The sequence below is a fragment of the Mus musculus genome, chromosome 8 (genome assembly GCF_000001635.26).
Source record: "Mus musculus strain C57BL/6J chromosome 8, GRCm38.p6 C57BL/6J".
In the NCBI taxonomy this organism is placed as follows: Eukaryota; Metazoa; Chordata; class Mammalia; order Rodentia; family Muridae; genus Mus; species Mus musculus.
Window position 1 is genome coordinate 71,468,429 of NC_000074.6, and position 17,695 is coordinate 71,486,123.

General features: G+C 56.7%; 2 protein-coding genes across 15 annotated transcripts; one reads left to right on the forward strand and one right to left on the reverse strand.

Annotated features, from left to right (window-relative positions):
* Positions 1-743: 743 nt before the first annotated feature.
* On the forward strand, positions 744-7,671 carry Dda1 (DET1 and DDB1 associated 1). 6 transcript variants are annotated; one of them, NR_122115.1, is made up of 5 exons: positions 766-897; positions 3,613-3,689; positions 3,767-3,818; positions 5,347-5,408; positions 6,060-7,669. NR_122115.1 is itself a non-coding variant. In NM_025600.2 (5 exons), the coding sequence occupies exons 1-5, from the start codon at positions 895-897 to the stop codon at positions 6,168-6,170; spliced, it is 309 nt and encodes a 102-aa protein (NP_079876.1). In that variant the 5' UTR covers positions 766-894; the 3' UTR covers positions 6,171-7,669. The 6 variants fall into 6 exon arrangements, 4 of the variants coding, with proteins under 4 accessions (XP_011240619.1, NP_079876.1, NP_001281187.1 ...); NM_025600.2 differs by having other exon boundaries at positions 3,609-3,689; XM_011242317.2 differs by lacking the exon at positions 5,347-5,408 and having other exon boundaries at positions 744-897; positions 6,060-7,671.
* On the reverse strand, positions 7,588-17,664 carry Ano8 (anoctamin 8). 9 transcript variants are annotated; one of them, XM_006509686.2, is made up of 19 exons: positions 17,326-17,663; positions 16,572-16,682; positions 16,321-16,453; positions 16,006-16,144; positions 15,840-15,936; positions 15,020-15,136; positions 14,812-14,939; positions 14,552-14,713; positions 14,079-14,231; positions 13,856-13,982; positions 13,705-13,760; positions 13,524-13,598; positions 13,191-13,322; positions 12,008-12,814; positions 10,723-10,914; positions 10,499-10,630; positions 10,293-10,403; positions 7,971-8,493; positions 7,588-7,890 (listed from the first exon to the last, which is right to left on the reverse strand). In XM_006509686.2, the coding sequence occupies exons 1-19, from the start codon at positions 17,429-17,431 to the stop codon at positions 7,754-7,756; spliced, it is 3,438 nt and encodes a 1,145-aa protein (XP_006509749.1). In that variant the 5' UTR covers positions 17,432-17,663; the 3' UTR covers positions 7,588-7,753. The 9 variants fall into 9 exon arrangements, with proteins under 9 accessions (XP_006509749.1, XP_006509751.1, XP_017168360.1 ...); XM_006509688.2 differs by lacking the exon at positions 13,191-13,322; XM_017312871.2 differs by having other exon boundaries at positions 13,191-13,598.
* Positions 17,665-17,695: the final 31 nt, after the last annotated feature.

Consider the following 17,695-nt stretch of genomic DNA (forward strand, 5'->3'; position numbering starts at 1 on the left):
CCTCAAATTCTGAGATCCATCACTTCTACCTCCTGTGTGTTGGGATTAAAGGAATGTGCCCCTACCCCCACATTTCCTCTCATGTATTTATTTGTTTGTTTGTTTGTTTAAAGACTTGTTTATGCATGCAGCGTTCTACCTACATGTATGCCTGCTGGCCAGAAGAGTGCACCAAACCTCATTATAGATGGTTAGCTGGGAATTGAACTCAGGACCTCTGGAAGAACAACCAGTGCTCTTAACCTTTGAGCCAATTCTCCAGCCCTACATTTTCTTAATAAGTCCATGTTAGCTCTACCTAAAATAACAAAAGCCTTACTTCTGCCATCCCAGGAATTCGGGTGGCTGAGGCAGGAGGATTGCTGCATGTTTAAAGTCAGCCTGTACTATGAGACCTCAAAAAAATGAACTGTAGGTTGAGATCCAGCATAGGAGGCTGTGAGTTGGATGAACTCATTACAATGAGCCTTCCAGGGACATCATAGAAAAGGTGGAGCAGCTCCTAGAAGGAGCAGAGCCCTGCCGCATCGCTGGCGACCTGTGAACTACAACTCCCAGGACGCATCGCGCGGGTCGCCACCCACGTCCGGATCTCAAGTTCTTACTTCCCAAGCCCCGGGCGGGGTTTGATCCTTCAACCGAACTCGACGACGAAGGCGGAGATGCAGAGACCAATTATAACGCGAACGAGCACCGGTCGGCCAATGGGAGCGCGTCGGGCGCGGCCGCCGTGAAGGGCGGGGCCACCACGCGGGCCAATGACGCGCGGTGCTGTCGCCATCGGAGTGAGCTGCGCGGCGGCTGGAAGTGGCTGTGCGGCGGCTACTGGGAAGGAGGCTGCGGCTGCGGCGGCGGCGGCGGCGGCGGCGGTCCGGGTGGCAGAAGACGCGGACGATGGTGAGCGCGGCCATGCGGCCTCCCTTACTGCCCGGCATGGCGCCATGGGGTCCCCCACTGTCTCTGAAGGCTCCCCGCCCTATCCCCCCCCACCAGCCCCGGCCCCGCCCCTCACGCTGACCTGTGACCTATGACCCTTCCCCCGATCCCTCCGAGGGCTGCCCATAGACCCCACTAGAGCTCTTTCTGCGAACCCTGACCCTAGGTATGCTTCCAGGCCCTGACAACTCATTCATTTCCGGGTCGCGACTGTCTCTTGTCTCCCCCTCCCGGAAATCGCTTGCGATGGGGTGGGGTCCCTTGAGACAGCCCCCCTCCCGCTCCGGGCTGTTCCTCGACATGGCTCCTCGGGTTCCGGGCGTTTGAGGTGCGGGTCTTGGTTCATCGTAGGGAGGGGGTTGTCACTGTCACATACAGGGCTTTGTCACTAAAGGAGGTGCGACATCGCGCCAGACCAGGTTCCCACCCCTTTCTCTCATCTCGAGCCCACACTTGTCCTTCTTCTTCCTTTTTGCAAAATGAGGGTGCCCACCCCTTAGGATGGGGTATCCACAGGGGCTAACACAGGCACCTGCCCACAGATGAGCTAAGGGACATTCTTCCCTCGCTGTCCCCCAGTCCTCAAGTGACGTGATTCCTGTAACCAGCTGGGAGTTCAAAACCTGCTCCGGGGTTGAGGCTTCCGTGGTTCTTTGGGATTGGGGTTCCCATCTGTGACCTGAGGCAGTGGCCATCCCTCACAGTTGGGCAATGATGAGTCCAGACCCCATATGCCAGCCCGCACCCTGGAGAATAGGTAGTGAACCCCACAGAAGAGTTTCTAGACAGGGAGAGTTGTGCTTTCCAGAGGCCTGTTCCACTTCCTCCCTACCCTCTCCCATCCCAGCCCTTTGGCCATCTTTAATTTACTTAGAATCAGGTTTTCAAAAAGGACACTTTGTGCGCTTTCTAACATATCAGGCATCCTTGAACCCCCCTGTGGTGAGTCTGTGCCTGGCTTCCTTTCATGGGCAGCACCCTGCTTTGTGACCTCATCCCCACCTGCTTAGCCCTTTCCTAGTGGCCACTTCCTCTGGTTCCCAAGTCCCTTCTGTCCCAGGACCTTTGCATCAGCTGCACCTCTGCCTGTGTGGCTTCCCTTGACCTCAAAGGCCCATGGGGGAGTTTACACCTATGTCTTGAGGCCTTATTAGCTCACAGGAGGAGGTTCTGTCTTCCTTTAGAAATGCAGACAGGTACACACTCATGCCTTAACCTGAGGGATCTCTGCTAGCCTTGCGCTCCCCCAGCCCCCATCTTGTTGCTTCCACCTCCCAAGTACTGGGGTGACAGCTGTGGGGGGCATAAGTAGAACAAGACAGTCTTCTGCATGGCTGCCCCAGACTTGCCTGGACCCCACACTAGCCTAGCTTTTGCTACCAAGCCACACATAACACCCTCTAGGCTAATGGACCCAGGTACCTTGGTTCTGGAGCCCCATGTCTATAGCAGTGCTCTGGCCTGGGGGTGTGGGGAGGGAACTTTGAAACCTGCACCCTGGGTGGTCTGGTGTGTTCCTTTTTTGAGCCAGAGCAGCCGATTAAAGGCGGAGAACAGAGACACTGAGGCTGCCTAGCCACGATCCAGGCCTGCAGAGGGGGTGGGCCATTGGCACAGCACCTCTGCATTATTGGAGCATCCCAGGCCTGGGCCTCGGGAATGTCACAGGGAGCAGTACTGGGGGCCTGTGCCCGGCTGTACATTGGTGGATGCCATTGCTCACTGGCAGGCACATGATAGCACACATGGTGACATGTCAGGGCAGGGCACACTAACTGTGGTTCACGTGGTGCCCCTCCCCAGACCCGAGTGATAGTTGGTAAACATCCTGGCTGCCTCCCCAAGTAAAGCAGAATGAAGACAATTACAGGACCCTCTCCAATAGCAGCCAGCTCCTTCTGTGGGTATAAAGTGGGCCACCCCTACCCAGGCCAGGCCTGGGGCTCCCCAGAAGCAGGCCTGGCTGGCCATTCACATGCCTGTAACTTTAGTCCACATTGACTTTTTGAGGCAAGGTGTTGTGACCATGGCCAGGCAGCTCTCAAGCTGACAGACCCTCCAGTCTCTGTTCCCACCCTGAGCTGGGACAGCAGGTGGGTACCATGCCCATCTTCTGAAGTATTCTCTCATTATTGCCCCCCTCCATGTGCATACACACACATACATACACCGTGTCTCTGTGTAGCCCTGGCTGTTGGAATTCCCTCTGTAGACCCACTGGCCTCAAACACTGTCTCCTGAGCACTGGGACTGAAGGCATTTACCACCACTGCCTGGCTTCAGTATTGCTTTGTTGTTGTTTTGAGATAGGGTCTCACTCTGTAGCCCAGGCAGGTTTGGGACTTGTAGTAATCCCCCTGTCTTAGTCTCATGGATGTTGGGATGGCAGGCAGGCAGGCACTGCTGTGCCCAGAGGAAGTATAACTTTAAACAGCTTCTGGGCTAGTGAGATAGAGAGCAGGTAAAGTGTTTACAGTTATGCCTGGTGACAGACAGACCCACCTGGAAGGGGAAAGTGACCTGAATATCTTGTCTTCTGAGCGTGTGCGCACATGCGCGCGCACACATACAAACAGCAACACCCATACACCGTCCCTCACACAAACATACATAGCACCAGATGGGTGTACCCTGGTCTGCACTGGAGGTCTCACAGCCACCCCTGTCTCCAGGCAGACTTTCTGAAAGGCTTGCCCGTCTACAACAAGAGCAACTTCAGCAGGTTCCACGCGGACTCTGTGTGCAAGGCCTCGGTGAGTGTGGGGCTGGGGGTGGCGTCACTGTCCTGAGGATGAGGGTTGCCAGCTAACCCACCGCTCCCCATCCACAGAACCGCCGTCCCTCAGTATACCTGCCGACCCGAGAGTACCCGTCAGAACAGAGTGAGTACTGTAGGGCTTTGCCCTCCGCACAGCTAGGAAGGGCCTGTGGAGGGGTAAGGGGTTATCCTGGGGACAACAGCCCACTGTGCCTAGGAGCAGCAGACACTGGCTCTCCTCAGCCTTGACTGCCCTGCTCTCTCCTGCTGTCTGCATATCAAAACCATAAACCGGGGCTCCACCCCAGCATAGCAGCACATGAAACAGGCAAGATGAGCCCACCTGCTATCCCAGCGCTCTAGATGCTGAGGCAGCAGGATCAGAAGTTTAAATATGAGTTTAGATCTCATGTGAGAGCCAGGTGCCTCAGCTGCAGTCTGTAATGGGAATCAGCAGTCTAGGACCAGCCAGCCTGTGCAGCAAAGAATGAAGGCTCATCAACAAGGCAAAGGTGAGGGCTAGTACCAAGGTTGATCTCTGCCCCCCACACACACAGTCCGAGGCACATGTGTACCCACATGGATGCTCAAAAAGCACGGAAATGGTGAGGGCCATGATTCTGCTTGGCCTGTGGGCAGTGTTGTCCAGGTCCTGTGCTGTGGCGTAGGAGAAAAGGGGCTGGTGGTTTTAACTGTCAAGAAAGAATCTGGAAGCCAGGCTTGGTGGTGCATACCTCTAAGCCCAGCACTAGGGAGGCAGAGGCTGGTGGGTTTCTGTGAGTTTGAGGCCGGCCTGGTTTATAGAGTGAGCTTGAGGACAGCAAGAGTGATACCTGGTCTCAAAAAAATAAACCACATAGTCTGATGTCCAGGAGACGGCTCAGGAGGTATAGATGTCCACCACCAGGCTGATTCAGTCTCCTAGTAGAGGAGAGAGACAGCTCCCCCAGTGTGTACCCCCACCTAGCCCAGCAAGGGCCATCTATGTGCTCAGGGTTAGCACTTATTGCTGCTGCAGCAGCAGGGGACCCAAGTCCAGACCCCAGCATCTTGCTGTGCCTCATGAACACCCTGTATCTCTCTCTCGCTCCAGAGGATACAACGCCCTCTTGTGGCCTCCTGGGACATGCACAACACCCCCCCCCCCAAACACACACACACAAATTTAAAATAATCAAAATCAATTCTTAAAAACAAAATGGATCTTTTTAGGAACCAGGAAAGAGGGCAAGGCTCATGCATAATATAGTTCCCTGCCGTGGGTGAGGCCACGGGTTCTGTCCCCAGTACCCAAACCTCGCTGTTGCCTCGAATTTCTTCCCTGGTGTCTCACCACCTTGGATGGACCCTGGGAGAATACAGAAGCAGACAGGAGGTAACCTCAGCCGAGTGCTAGCCTGTGTCCTGGAGCCTGGGCTCCATCTTTGGTACTGAGGCCATGTTCCAAACAGGCTGTCCTAGCCTCAGAGCCTAATGGGGGTTCTCAGGGCAGTGGAGGCTGAGGCAGAGTTGGAGCTCTGTACTCAGAAGAGAAATGCCAATCTTTAGACATTTCTAAGATAGTAGTGCTGAATTTGAGCTCCATTTCTGGCAAGGCAGGCCAGGAGGCCAAGGTGCAGGTCTTAGACTCACTCTCTCTCTTTGCTTCTCAGTCATTGTGACAGAAAAGACGAACATACTTCTGCGGTACCTGCACCAGCAATGGGATAAAAAGGCAAGGTTCTTTCTGGGGACTGGGGATATTTGAGTGGGAGCCTTGAGGGTTGAGTAGGAGTTCTTTAGGTGACCAGGACAGTGGGTATGTAAGAGACAGGATTCTGCACTGCACAGCCTGGGTCCTGCCCACCTGGTACATGACTGTCACCCCAGCACTCAGGAAGCCGAGAGGCAGGGTTTTGAGTCAGCTTGAAGTACATGAAACCATGAATTTGGTTTTTTTTTGTTTTTGACACAAGTCTCACTGAGCCCAGGATGTCCTCATACTTATTAGAGTGATCCTCCTGCCTCTTGACTTCCAGGTGGTAGTCTATAGACCTATGCCACCACAGCCAATTTAGATATTGTGTAAAAAAACATATCCATCCACCCTGCCTGGGTACCTTGCAGGGTGCCCCCAGGTGGCTGGCTGATGACTCCCTCTAGGCCTTTGAGAAGAGGTCTTTGACAGAGATGCACAACTTTAATCCCAGCACTCCAGATGCTAAAAGGAGGTTCTCTGAGTTTGAGGCTAGCCTGATCTACATAGTTTTGGGACACCAACGCTATGTAGAGACTCTGTCTCAAAAAGGTGGGGGGAAGACCCATGCCACTGGCTGCCCGGATGCTGTCCTCACCCTTAGACTCTCTCCCCTTCCCCCACCTCCAGAATGCTGCCAAGAAGAGAGACCAAGAGCAGGTGGAGGCGGAGGGCGAGAGCTCAGCGCCACCTCGCAAGGTGGCCCGGACCGACAGCCCCGACATGCCGGAGGACACCTAGGTCCTGTGCATCTCCCCTCATCTGTCAGCTCTGTCCACTCCCACCCGCGTGTGTAAGCGCGGCCCGCCTCCTACATCCAGCCCGCGCCCTCCAACCGCATAGGATCCATGTATTTATTTTCCTTGAGTTTTTATTTATGCTGTAACTCGTGTCAAGCATTGGTTAAAGGGACACCAGGCCCAGCCGCGAGGTATCAGTACATGCTTTTTAAAGCACAGTGGTGCCCCCCACCCGGCCACCCACAGCGAGACCTCGCCAGAGTCTAGAGCCCAGGGCGGGCTGGTCCCCCAACACACCGAGCGGCCTTTCGCTCCTTCCTACCCACAGGCCTGGCCGGATTGCAGGTCCTCCGGGTCCTCCTGTGCCCAGGCCTCACTCTGAGCCCGTGCCAGGGCAGGAAAGAGCTGGCTCCTCTGGATCTTTCTTTTACATCATTTATCATGGACTAGCCCGTGCTCCACGTCCACCCCAATAAAAGGACCTTTCCTACTCCACACGGCGTCTTTGCTCCGCAAACTTTGGCCGGAGCCACTGGGACCTGTAGGAACCAACCCCTGCCTGGGGTCCTTGGGGCCAGGTCCCCTGGGAGACTGAGCCCAGGATAGTACCACGGGGCTAACCAACAGCCACCCACCACTGGGTATCATGTGCAAGGCCCGCCAACCTCCAGCACTGGTATCCATCTGGCCACTCGAGAACATTGCAGGGCTGAGGTGGCCACATTATCATTGGGATATGGGGGAACTACCTGGACTGGTAGAGTGGCTGTGCACCCTCAGCTGTAGCATGGTACTCACTGCAAGGATGGGGTTCTGAGGACCCTGCATACTTGTGAAGGCTAACGGTGTCTGTGTTCACTGGGGGCCATTATTATTTGGCTGTGGCCCTACTGACCTGGGCCTGGTATGGCCCTAGTAGCATCTCAGCCTCATGCTGTGACTTGGCAACTGCCGCCGTGCCCTATTAAACCCTGGGATGCCCTGGCCAGAATCCTCCACGGTACCGTTCCTGGAGCTGCTCCCTGTGTCTGCCTCTGAAGGCCTCTCCCCTTTCAGATACAGGCAGAAGTTTCTCCCACTCTCAGGTCTTGGTCTGAATTCCAACTGCCTTCCTATGATTGCCTTTTGCTGTGCTACTACTGTGCATTCTTGGGAGTCACCTGGACCACCCAGGTTCCTGCAGGTGGGCCATATGACCTGAGTCTAGGCTCAGCAGGCTGCTCCCGGTGCAGAACCTCTGTCCTGGGCACCCCTATGAGTGAACCATGTCACATCTGGCTGAGGTGTGGAGTGCCATGTGTATCTGGACCCAGACCAGAGAGGACCTGGACCTCCTAGAGGCCTCATTCTGGGAGAACTAGGGTGCTCAGCCTCCAGCCACGGATCTGGCAAGGCCCCTTCACTGCTCTGACCTCGAGCACTGTTGAAATAGACATTTTATTGCATTTCTGCCGTTTTACAAAAATATGACAAAATAAATTAAAAACAAATAAATAACCGCCCATCCTGTGTATTTTTCTGTATTGTGGGGGGTCTGCTCGAGGCCCCCATCCTGGTCGGGAGAACGGCAGGGGCGCGGCGGGGCTAGTGGCGGGCTGTGGGCCAGCAGGCAGGCTGTGCAGGGGCATCCGCTGGGACATCCGCGGGGACACGGGGCGGGTTGTCGCCGCAGCCCCAGGGCGCGTCCCAGCGCCAACAGCCAGCAGGAGGCGAGGCGGACCCTGCGGAGGGAGAGCGCGGTTCGCAGGGCCCCACGGCGCCCACTGCCCTCGCGACGCGCGCCCCGGTTAAGGCCTGTGACCTGCGTCCTCCGGCCGCGGTTCGGGCTCGGCGGCCGCGGGCTCGTCCCCGGCGCTCCTGTGAGCGCGCGCGCCGCCCCCGGGGGCCCCGTTGGCTGAGGGCTCGCGCGCCGAGAATGCGAACAGCTTCCCGGGCCGCGGCGGGGACGGGCCTCGCTCCGGAGCCTTGAGGAAGCGCAGGCTGAGGAAGGCGGGCAGGCGCGTGTCCGCGGGCGAGCGCGGCGGGGGCGCGCACCCGGTGGGCGCGGGCGGCCGAGTCTGCAACGGGATGATCTGCTTCAGCCGCAGCACAGGTCCGGGTGGCAGCAGCGCTCCGGGCCGTCGGGGCCGCTCGCTGCCCTTGGCCTTGGCAGCGCCCCGCTCCGCCACGGGGTCAGGACCCGGCGCCTCCGCGCGCGCCTCCTCGCGGCCTCCCGTGTCGCGCTCCCGCCGCGCCTGCTGCTCCGCGTGCCGCTGCCGCTCCTCCTCCTCGCGCCGCCGCCGCTGCTGCTGCTGAAAGCGCTGCTGCGCCTGCCGCTCGTGCCGCTGCGTATTGGGGGAGACAGGCGGGCTGAGAGCCGACTACGACCAGGCTCCGAACCCCTGACCAGCCGCCCCACCCCATCCCCCCCCCCCCCCCCCCAGTGCCTGAGGAACTGAGAGAAGACAAGGAAACTCGGGGCTGCTGCTCAGAGAGAAGGGGATGGGGAGGCTATTAGACCTGCTGGGGCTTTCTCAGGAGAATCTACCCACCCCTTTCCCTTTCTTTGTTTTTGAGACAGGGTTTCACGGTGTAGCCCAAATTCTGAATCTTCCAGCCTCACCCTCCCCAGTGCTGGGATCACAGACATGAGCCACCACTCATTATAAATTAACTAAAATTCAGTTTGGAACTGATGAGGACCAGCAGTGGAGCCACAGCCTAGAATCCCGCCCTGAAGGAGTGGGGATGTGACTCAGGTAGACTGACAGCCTAAAATCCTGTCTCCTGGTTGGACACTTTCCTAAGTCTTCCCTAGAAGGTGCAGTTCCTTGGCCCTTCATGCGGTTTGCAGAGGAGTTTGTTAGAGGCGGACTGGCAAGCTGAAGAATGAACATTCTTAAGAGCTTGTGGCGTCAAGAATCAAGACAACACCCACTGCGGTGAGCGCAAGCTACAGTCATCCCTTAGTATCCATAGGGGTTGGGTCCTGGACCCACAAGCATGGATGCTCTGGTCCCTTCTACAGTGGCATCCTGCTTTTCTATACGCTCGCTCACACCCTCCTGGGGGCTGAAGAGATGGCTCAGTGGTTAAGAGGAGCCCGGTTTCCTTGCCAGGACCCACATGGCAGCTCACAGCCATCTGTAACTTCCGTTCCAGGGGATCCGACGCCCTCTACTGGTCTCCAAGGGCACTGTATAAACACAGTGCACATGCACACATGCAAGCAAAAGACGCATCCCGTAAAGTTAAATAAATGCAAACAAGAAAGTCTTGGGATGAGTCGCTGGGAATGCCATATGGGAGCTGCTCTGCGGAGGCACCGTGTCCCGTAGTTGAGGTCCCAGCTAACTGAGAGGCTGCGAATGGAGGACTGTTCACAGAAGCAGGCCCAAGCTTGGACTGTACACTAAGACTCACTCACACCAAACATAAAGAATTTTAAAAAGAAAAGAAAAGAAAACAGGGCTGGAGAAATGGCTCAGCGGTTAAGAGCACTGACTGTTCTCCCGAAGGTCCTCAGTTCAAAACCCAGCAACCACATGGTGGCTCACAACCATCCTTAATGAGATCTGATGCCCTCTTCCTGTGTGTCTGAAGACAGCTACAGTGTACTTACATGTAATAAATAAATAAATCTTAAGGAAAAATTTTTAAAAAAAACAAAAAACAAAAAACAAAAACCAGGTGTGGTAGTACATGCCTGTCCTCAGAAGGCTGAGGCAGAAATGAGCTATGTAGAACCATAGTACCTTCTCCACACAGAGAAGGAAAACGCAGTAGACCTGTACATAGTCAGTACAGACACAAATCTGGCTTTGTTTGTTTGGTTATTTTGAGAGCACAGTATGTAGTCTAGGCTGGCCTTGAAACCCATCCTATGCATCTAAGGATGGGCTTGAAGTACTGATCCTCCTGCCCGACCTTCTAGGTGCTGGAATGACAGCTATGCCCCAGCACACCCTATGTATGCCATGAGCTTTCTGAAACTTTCCATCCAAGTTGATATAATCCTTAAGTGCAGAACCTGGGGATGGGGGTAGGGATGCTGCCCACTCTGCAGCCTGGGGGCTCTCACTAAGACTTTAGCCCTGACTTTATTTCCTCCTGAGACCACATCAACTTGACCCCAGCCTCATACCTTGAAAGCTTCCCGTCGCTGGTACTCCAGTTTGGCCATCTCCTCAGCTACCCAGCCGGGGATGTCAGGGATGGCTACATGGATGAGGTACTTGACTAGAAGAGCCAAGTGCTGTGGGGGACAGACAGCAGGGGCTGCAGGCTCAGGAATGCCTAGCCTTCCCACCCCACCCCCAGAACCCCTACCCTCAGGGCCCCCAGGCCCACCTCTAGCACCACCACAGATACAATGGCCGCCTCTGGGCTCAGCCAGGGGAACAGGCGCTGCAGCTGGCCACACTGGCCAATGAGGTAGCAGTTTACCACGATGGCCAGCACACCCATCGCCTCCATGACCTTCTGCAGGGGAGGAAGGAGGGTCAAGGACAGGCCCAGCCAGGGACCACCATCCCCAAGGCTCCACCCCCTCTGGGCCTCCCTGACTGGCCCACCTGCCACTGGCCAATGCTCTCCACACGCCGGCCAAAGGGCCTCTGCAGGCCAGTGCAGAGCTTGAAGGCATCACTTCGGATCTCAATCAGGTTGTTGACGAGGGCGCACAGGGCGGCCAGTGGGAAGGCAGAGGAGAAGAGCACTACATAGCCAAACTGCACGAACATCTCCTGGTAGTCCTGGAAGGTGTCCTGAGGACAGACGGGGGGTCCCATCAGACCTGGCTGGCACTGCCCCTCCCCTGATTCATCCCACTAGACCCAGACTCTCTCCCCCATCCTGAACAAGTCCAAGGGCCACTTGTCTCCAGATAGGCTCTTGCTCTCACCAATGATCCCATAGTCACCCCACCACTCCATCTGTAGGCTGAGAACCTGCATCCACATTCTCATGCACTCCTGATCATGTGCTTTGAGAATAAGGGTTGTGGGGGGTTGCATGGTCTGCACAGGCACATTGTGTGAGCAGGGTGTGCATGAGTTTGTGTTGAGGCGAGAGGTTTAATGTGGATGTCTTTTCTCAGTCATTCTCCACCTTGTCTTTTTGAAAAGCATTCATAGTACATGTGCAGATATCAGAATACAACTTTTGGTAGTCTGTTCTCTACTACCATGGGGTCCCAAGGGTTTGGTTTTTTGTTGTTGTTTTTTTCCTTTTCTCTTTACTTATTTAATTCCTGTGCATTTGTGTGTGTGCACGAGTGTCCAGAAGCTAGAAGGGGTGTGAGATCCCTGGGATCTTGAGTTTCGGACATCCAATTTTCCCGAGTAGCAGTCTCATACCTGCTGAGCCAGCACTCCAGTACTATTTATTTATTTATTTATTTAGAGACAGGGTTTCTCTGTGTAGCCCTGACTCTCCTGGAACTCACTCTGTAGACTAGGCTGGCTTCGTACTGATAAAGAGATTCTCTGCCTCCTGAGTGCTGGTATCAAGTGTGCACACTACCGCCCAGTCTCCTATTTATTTTTTAAGGCACGGTTTCTGTAGCCCAGGCTTACCCAGAATGCACTATATAATAAAGGATGACCTTGATTTTCTGGTCTTTCTGCCTCCATTTCCTAGTGCTGGGAAGACAGCTGTGTTTTACCATGCCTGGTTTATATGGTGCTGGGAATGGAAGCCAGGACTTCCTGCATGCTAGACATTCTACCAACTGAGCTACAAGTTCATAGCAGTTAAACTATCAACACAACCCTATTTGATTCTCTTTGGAGTTTCCTGTTGACCAGGCTGGTTTCCTGCCTCCACCTCCAGACGCCAAGGTGGCTCTGCCCATCTCACCTCATACTTCTTCATGCAGCTCTCTAGCTCTGCCTGCGTGAGCTGCGGTGAATGCTCCTCCTCTGGCGGGTCGATCCACGAGGACCTGTTATGTCTTTTCTGTCTTCCAGCCGCGTCGCCAGAGCCAGTCTCCGTATCTCGGTCTCCATCAGGACCTTGGTCACGGCCCTCGCCCCTCGCCCGACGAAGCAAGACAGTCTGGGGCTCTGGCCCGGGACTGCCTGGAGGCCCCTCAGGCTCATCGTCTTCTTCGGCCAGAGTAAACACACCAGGCTCCAGCCCCTTCTCCACCATGGTAGGGCTCCCCTCCTCCAAGAGGCCGTCTGGGCTGGGGCCTGGCCTGCGCCGCCCTGCGCCCCGCTCAGCAAAGCTGACCTTCTTGAGGCGCAGCCCGCAGTCTAGGAGGCTTCCTTCCTCGCCCTCGTATTCCTCGTCCTCGTCTTCGTCGTCGTCCTCCTCCTCGTCCTCCTCCTTGCCACCCCGAGGCCCTTCTGGAACCTCCCCTCCTTCCCCTGCTGGCCTCCGCTCCACAGCTGCCTCCTCCTCCTCCTCATTCTCCTCCTCTGGCGCCCCGCAGCCACCGCCCAGGCACCTGCGGCTCCCAGCTCCGCCCTCATCAGCCTGGGCCTCCAAGTGCCGTCGGGGATCCGGGCGCAAGGGGTTCAGCAGGCCTAGCAGGGCCCGGGCCAGCTCCAGGATGGTTCGCAAGCCCAGCTCCCCGCTGCCCAGCCTGCGGTACAGGTGCGGCTGCAGCACCTCGCGCACGTTCTGCAGCAGCTGCCGGGTGATGAGTAGGGTGGCCAGCATCTGCAAACGAAAAGAGACCGCGCGGTGTGGGAGGGACTGGGCACCAGAGGGTCACAATCCGCGCGTGCGCGCACACACACACACACACACACACCCTTCCCGGTGCTCCTGCAACCCTTCGACAACCCTGGTCGTGAGGCCACAGCTCAGCCCCAATGCCACTGCCACTGCCACATGACGACCTGAGGACAGGCCAAGATTCTCAAAGCATCTCTCCCACACTGCCCAGGCATTGTCTAGTACCCTGGGCGCCTCGGTGGGTCTTACTAGGCCTGCACTAAGACCCATTTTGCGCATGCGCCCTATGCTCGCCACGTCCTACCCCCAGTACAGCCACACTGCCCACACCGTGGGAAGGCTCGCCACCTGCCCGTACTTTGGCCCGGGCCACGAGCAGGAGACCCCGGAGGGACAGGAGGAGCAGGCGGAACCGCAGGGCCGCGAGCGGGACCAGCACCGCCTGCAACTGCCGCTCGAGGCTCTGGGTCAGGGACAGGAGTAGCAGGAGCTGTGGAGGGACCAACCGGACAGGTGGACGGACAGATGGGAGAGGGGAACGACAGGCAGAGAAAGGACACATGGACAGACGGACAAAAAGGAGAGAAGGATGGAGAACAGGAGGGAGGGGCTGGAGAGCCCTGGACCCCTTACAGGGGTCCATCCCCAAGGGGCCAGGGTGCTGCCCCTGGGACGGTGCACAGGCCCTCACCTCTTTTAGGCGGTCCATGTCTTTGAGGTAGAAGCCGATGTAGAACAGACTCAAGTACGAGTTGACAAACTGGAACTGGGAGGCAGGCAGCTAGGGTCATCCTGCAGTCCTGCCCCGCTGATCCCCCAGCCCCCTCTCTCTCCCATCCTCCTAGCCTCTTTGCACATGCGTGTTCACTTACCAAGACGACTTTGATGATAAGGTGCCTCTCGTAGGTGCTCTCTAGCCGGTAATTCTCTAGGGACCGAGGAGGTGAGTGAGGGGCCACCCTGCCCCAACAGAGGGTTATGGGGATCATCGGAATGGTGAGGGCCTCCCCTGCCAGCACATACCCATGTCATTTAGCCACACAGCTAACTTCTTGTAGCCCTCAGCACTCACGCTGACCAGCAGGGCTAGCATAACCTTGGGCAAGAAGCGAACCAGGCGGGGCAGACCCTTCACACTCAAGACTAGCTCCTAAAAGAGACAGAACAAGGTAGGAGAATCAGCAGCGTGAAGCTGGACCTGGTGCTTGGTGGGAGGGGCTAGGGGAGAGTAGAGGTGAGGCATCACCTGCAGCTGGAAGCAGCCAAGCATCAGTATAAAGACACAGATAAGACAGGCCAGGCACAGAGGCAGGCTGACAAGTAGTTGGAAAAGCAATCGCTTCCAGGGTGGGTAGTAGAACTCCTCAGCCCGGGTGATGGGGCTGATGCGCCGGATGCCCTGGCAGCCAGCAGAAAAGGCAGTGAGACCAGGGGCCATACCCACTTCCTGATCATAGGAGCCCAATTTTCCTCAGCCATGCCTTTTCTCTGGCAAGAAACACTCCTCTATGCACCCTTCTCAAACCTCAAATCCACCTTCCTCCCATCCTGTCACAAGCCTCCCTGGCCCACAAACTTCTCTGACGTTACCTAACTAGGCCTAGAGACCCTTCATCCCGGCCCCTCCACCACACACACACACACACACAAATGCCTTCCCCAACATAGCATTCCTCCTTTACAACCTCGTTGAAAACCAAGCCTCAGCCCCAGACTGACCCTGAACTGGGGACGTGGCTCCTCCACAGCCTCCCCAGGTGAGTCTAGTGTACCCCACTTGTAGGCTAGCTCTGCCCCCCTCCGTTTCCACTCCTCCAAGAACAGTGTTGACCAGATCACATTGAAGAGAGCGAAGACCACACAGGAAACATCCCGGCTTGTCTGTAGGTAGCAGAAGAAAGCCAAGTCATCGACATAGCCAGATTATGGAGGAAGGTCTCCTAGGCCACCCACAGTCCTGGCCCAGCGCTTCCTAGTACCTGATCAGCCTCAGTGAATGTATACAGAACAGAGCCAAAAACTGCAGGATAAACCATTGCCGATGTGTAGAAGCCCAGCCAGGCAAAATACATGGCAATCTTCACCCCAAAATAGTCACAGATATCATCTGCCAGGAGAAAAGGGAGTCTGGGTCACCTCTAAGTGTCTCCTGGAACCCCAGCCCACTCCTCAGCCACAAAGCCACACCTAAAGGCTGGTTTTCACACACGGCCTGCACCCAGGACTTCATGAGACGATTCAGAATACGCTGCTCGTGAACTGGAAACACCTGCTGTATGATGCCTCGTGCAGCCAGCTCCGGAACTGCAGGAGGAGGAGTGAGTGATCCCTGGCCCTGTACTATCTGACCAGAGTTGGCAACAAACCTTGGCTGGAACCAAAGTCATAGTTTTTCTGTCTTCTCTTAAGCCCATCAAAGACTGGGAATGTGACTTGGTTGGTAGATTGCTTTGCTTAGCATGCTCAAAGCCCTGGGTTCCATCCCCAGTATGGCATAAGCTGGGTGTGGTAACCCACATTCTCTGGAGATGAATTTGAGAAGGGCAGGGATGGTTGGGAGTCTTTCTATGTAGCCCAGGCTGGTCTTGAACTAACAGATTGTGACTGGAAAATCACAGGCATGTCCCCACCTACCTACCAAGTGTATTTTAGAGTTTAACAGCCCCCTCCCTTTCTGGATCTAAATGTCTAAGGAATGACACAGGTTGTTGTAGAGACTGAACTTGTGAGACCTGGTTTCCCAGTATGCCTCACCACCTAGCCCATGGGTGCTGTCCATGGTCCTGCCCACACCTTCTCAGAGACCTATGTAAAAGCCTGGCCTGGACCACCTCACCCATGCTTGCACTAGGTATCAGAAAGAGGCTACACTCTCTGGGTTCATTGGGCGCTCAAATTTTTCCTAGCCACTGATTGGTTGCCATTAAGCCACGCCCTTTGCACCCATTTTCTAACAGACACGCCCAGCTCTCTGCAAGTGATTGGATGGCGGGCTCGCCCTGCTCACTGATTGGCTGGTCCTCCAAGAAGCGCACGTTGTGCAGAGCCTCCCCCTGCTTGGCTCGAAGGTTCTGCAACCAGAAGCGAATGATGCTCTGCCGCTCCTGTGGGGAGATGAGTGTGAGCTAGGTACGAGGGCTGTAGGCGCAGAGACATGGGCGCAGGGCGGTCACCTGCGATGTGAAGAAGCGTAGCTCGCTCTCCACATTCTCGTAGATGAAGTCCTCTTCGCAGGAGAAGCTGCGGGTGCCCCCTCCAAATTCGGCCTTCACGGCCTTGCGCAGACCCAGCTCATCGGCCCCACGGAGCAGGCTGCGGGCAGGACAGGGCATAGTGGGCTCACCATGGGACTCCTGGCTTACCATTCCCAAGCTAAGGACTGTGCGAGAGCCACATCTTAGGACAAACGAATAGTTAGCACAGTTGGTCTTCAGAGGGGCAAGGAGCCGGGTGACAGGGCCAGAGGGAGGTAGAGGCAGGGGACTCGCCTCTCGTATGTGGCGGTGACAAAGAAGGCATAGGCACGCGTGTGGCGGTGGTGGCGAACTTGCACGATCAGCTCGGGAATGCCCACCCGGATGTGATTCAGCAGCCACAGCAGCGTGTGGTCATCAGTGGTGTCTGCCAAGGGGCATAGGGGCCAATGGGTCTTGCCTCGAGAGGTGCCCACAAGGGCCTCCACATTTCCACCGAGGCGGTAAAGGCAGCATCCGGGCCCATGGCAGACAGGTGTGGATACCTGGGAAGGTCATGAGCACGTCGCAGTCCTCAGTGGGCACTGTCTTCATCCATGCCTTGTGGGACACCAGGTAGCGGCCAGCCTGCAGGAGCCTCTTCCCAAATAGTTTATCTATGGGGCAGCGTGGCAGGCTGGGCTGAGATCAGGCCCCTTCAGGGACTGACTCGGCCCTCATTAGAGCTCTCAAGGGCTAGGCACCCATAGCCTGGGCTTGCTCTCTTCTCTCCTGCATCAGCCAGGCCCTTCCCCCTAGGTCCTGCCTTAAGAATCTTACTCATGGTTGAGGCCCAACCCTGCCTCCCAAACCACAATTGGTGGGGTGCCCACAAGCTGCCTTGAGTGCTTCTTGGTATGAAAGAACGGTCCTTAAAGCAGGCGCAGAGTGCAGTCCTTCCTCCCATTTCACAGGTCACCAAACTGAGGCCCAGAGACTATCCACGAGCTCAAGGTCACCCAGCCAATATGGGATTTGAACCCAGGACCCTAATCGCCCTGTTTCCCTGTGCTGGGAGTCTCCAGGTGGCGAGGCTCACACGGGCCAGGCTGGGGCCATCAGAGGGGCGTGTCCACGTTCCTGCACTGGGGACCCCCGGTGCAGACCCATTGACCAACCCCGCGCCCTGCGCCGCAGCTGCAGCACTACGAGGAGCAGCCTCTGGGCCACACGCTAGGGTGTGTGACCCTGAACGGCGTCTCCTGCAGCCCCTGCCTGCACCCTGTACACCTGTCTCGGTGCCACCCGCAGCAAACATACCCAGTACTCCAGACGCAGGCGCCGCAGGCTCGCCCTCGGGAGGGGGCCTCTTGCCCCGCTCCCCCTCCAGGGTCACGTCCCCGGCGCCCGAAGCCGCCTCGGCCATGGCGAGGACAGGGCAGGTTAGGGGCCGCGGGACGCCCGGGCGCTGGGGGGCCACGGGCTCATGAGGACCGGAGTGGCACCACCGAGCGCGCCGGAGGAGGAGACAAAGGCCTCTCTCGCCCGCCCGCGCAGCCCGCCGTCCCTGCGCTCCACTTGCTTGTCGTCCCCGCCCAAGCCAAACCTCAATTCTTCTTCCTAGTCTCAGCGCGGTCACTCTCAGTCACTCAGTCCCACCCCCACTCCCACCCCCGCCTCATCTCTGCTT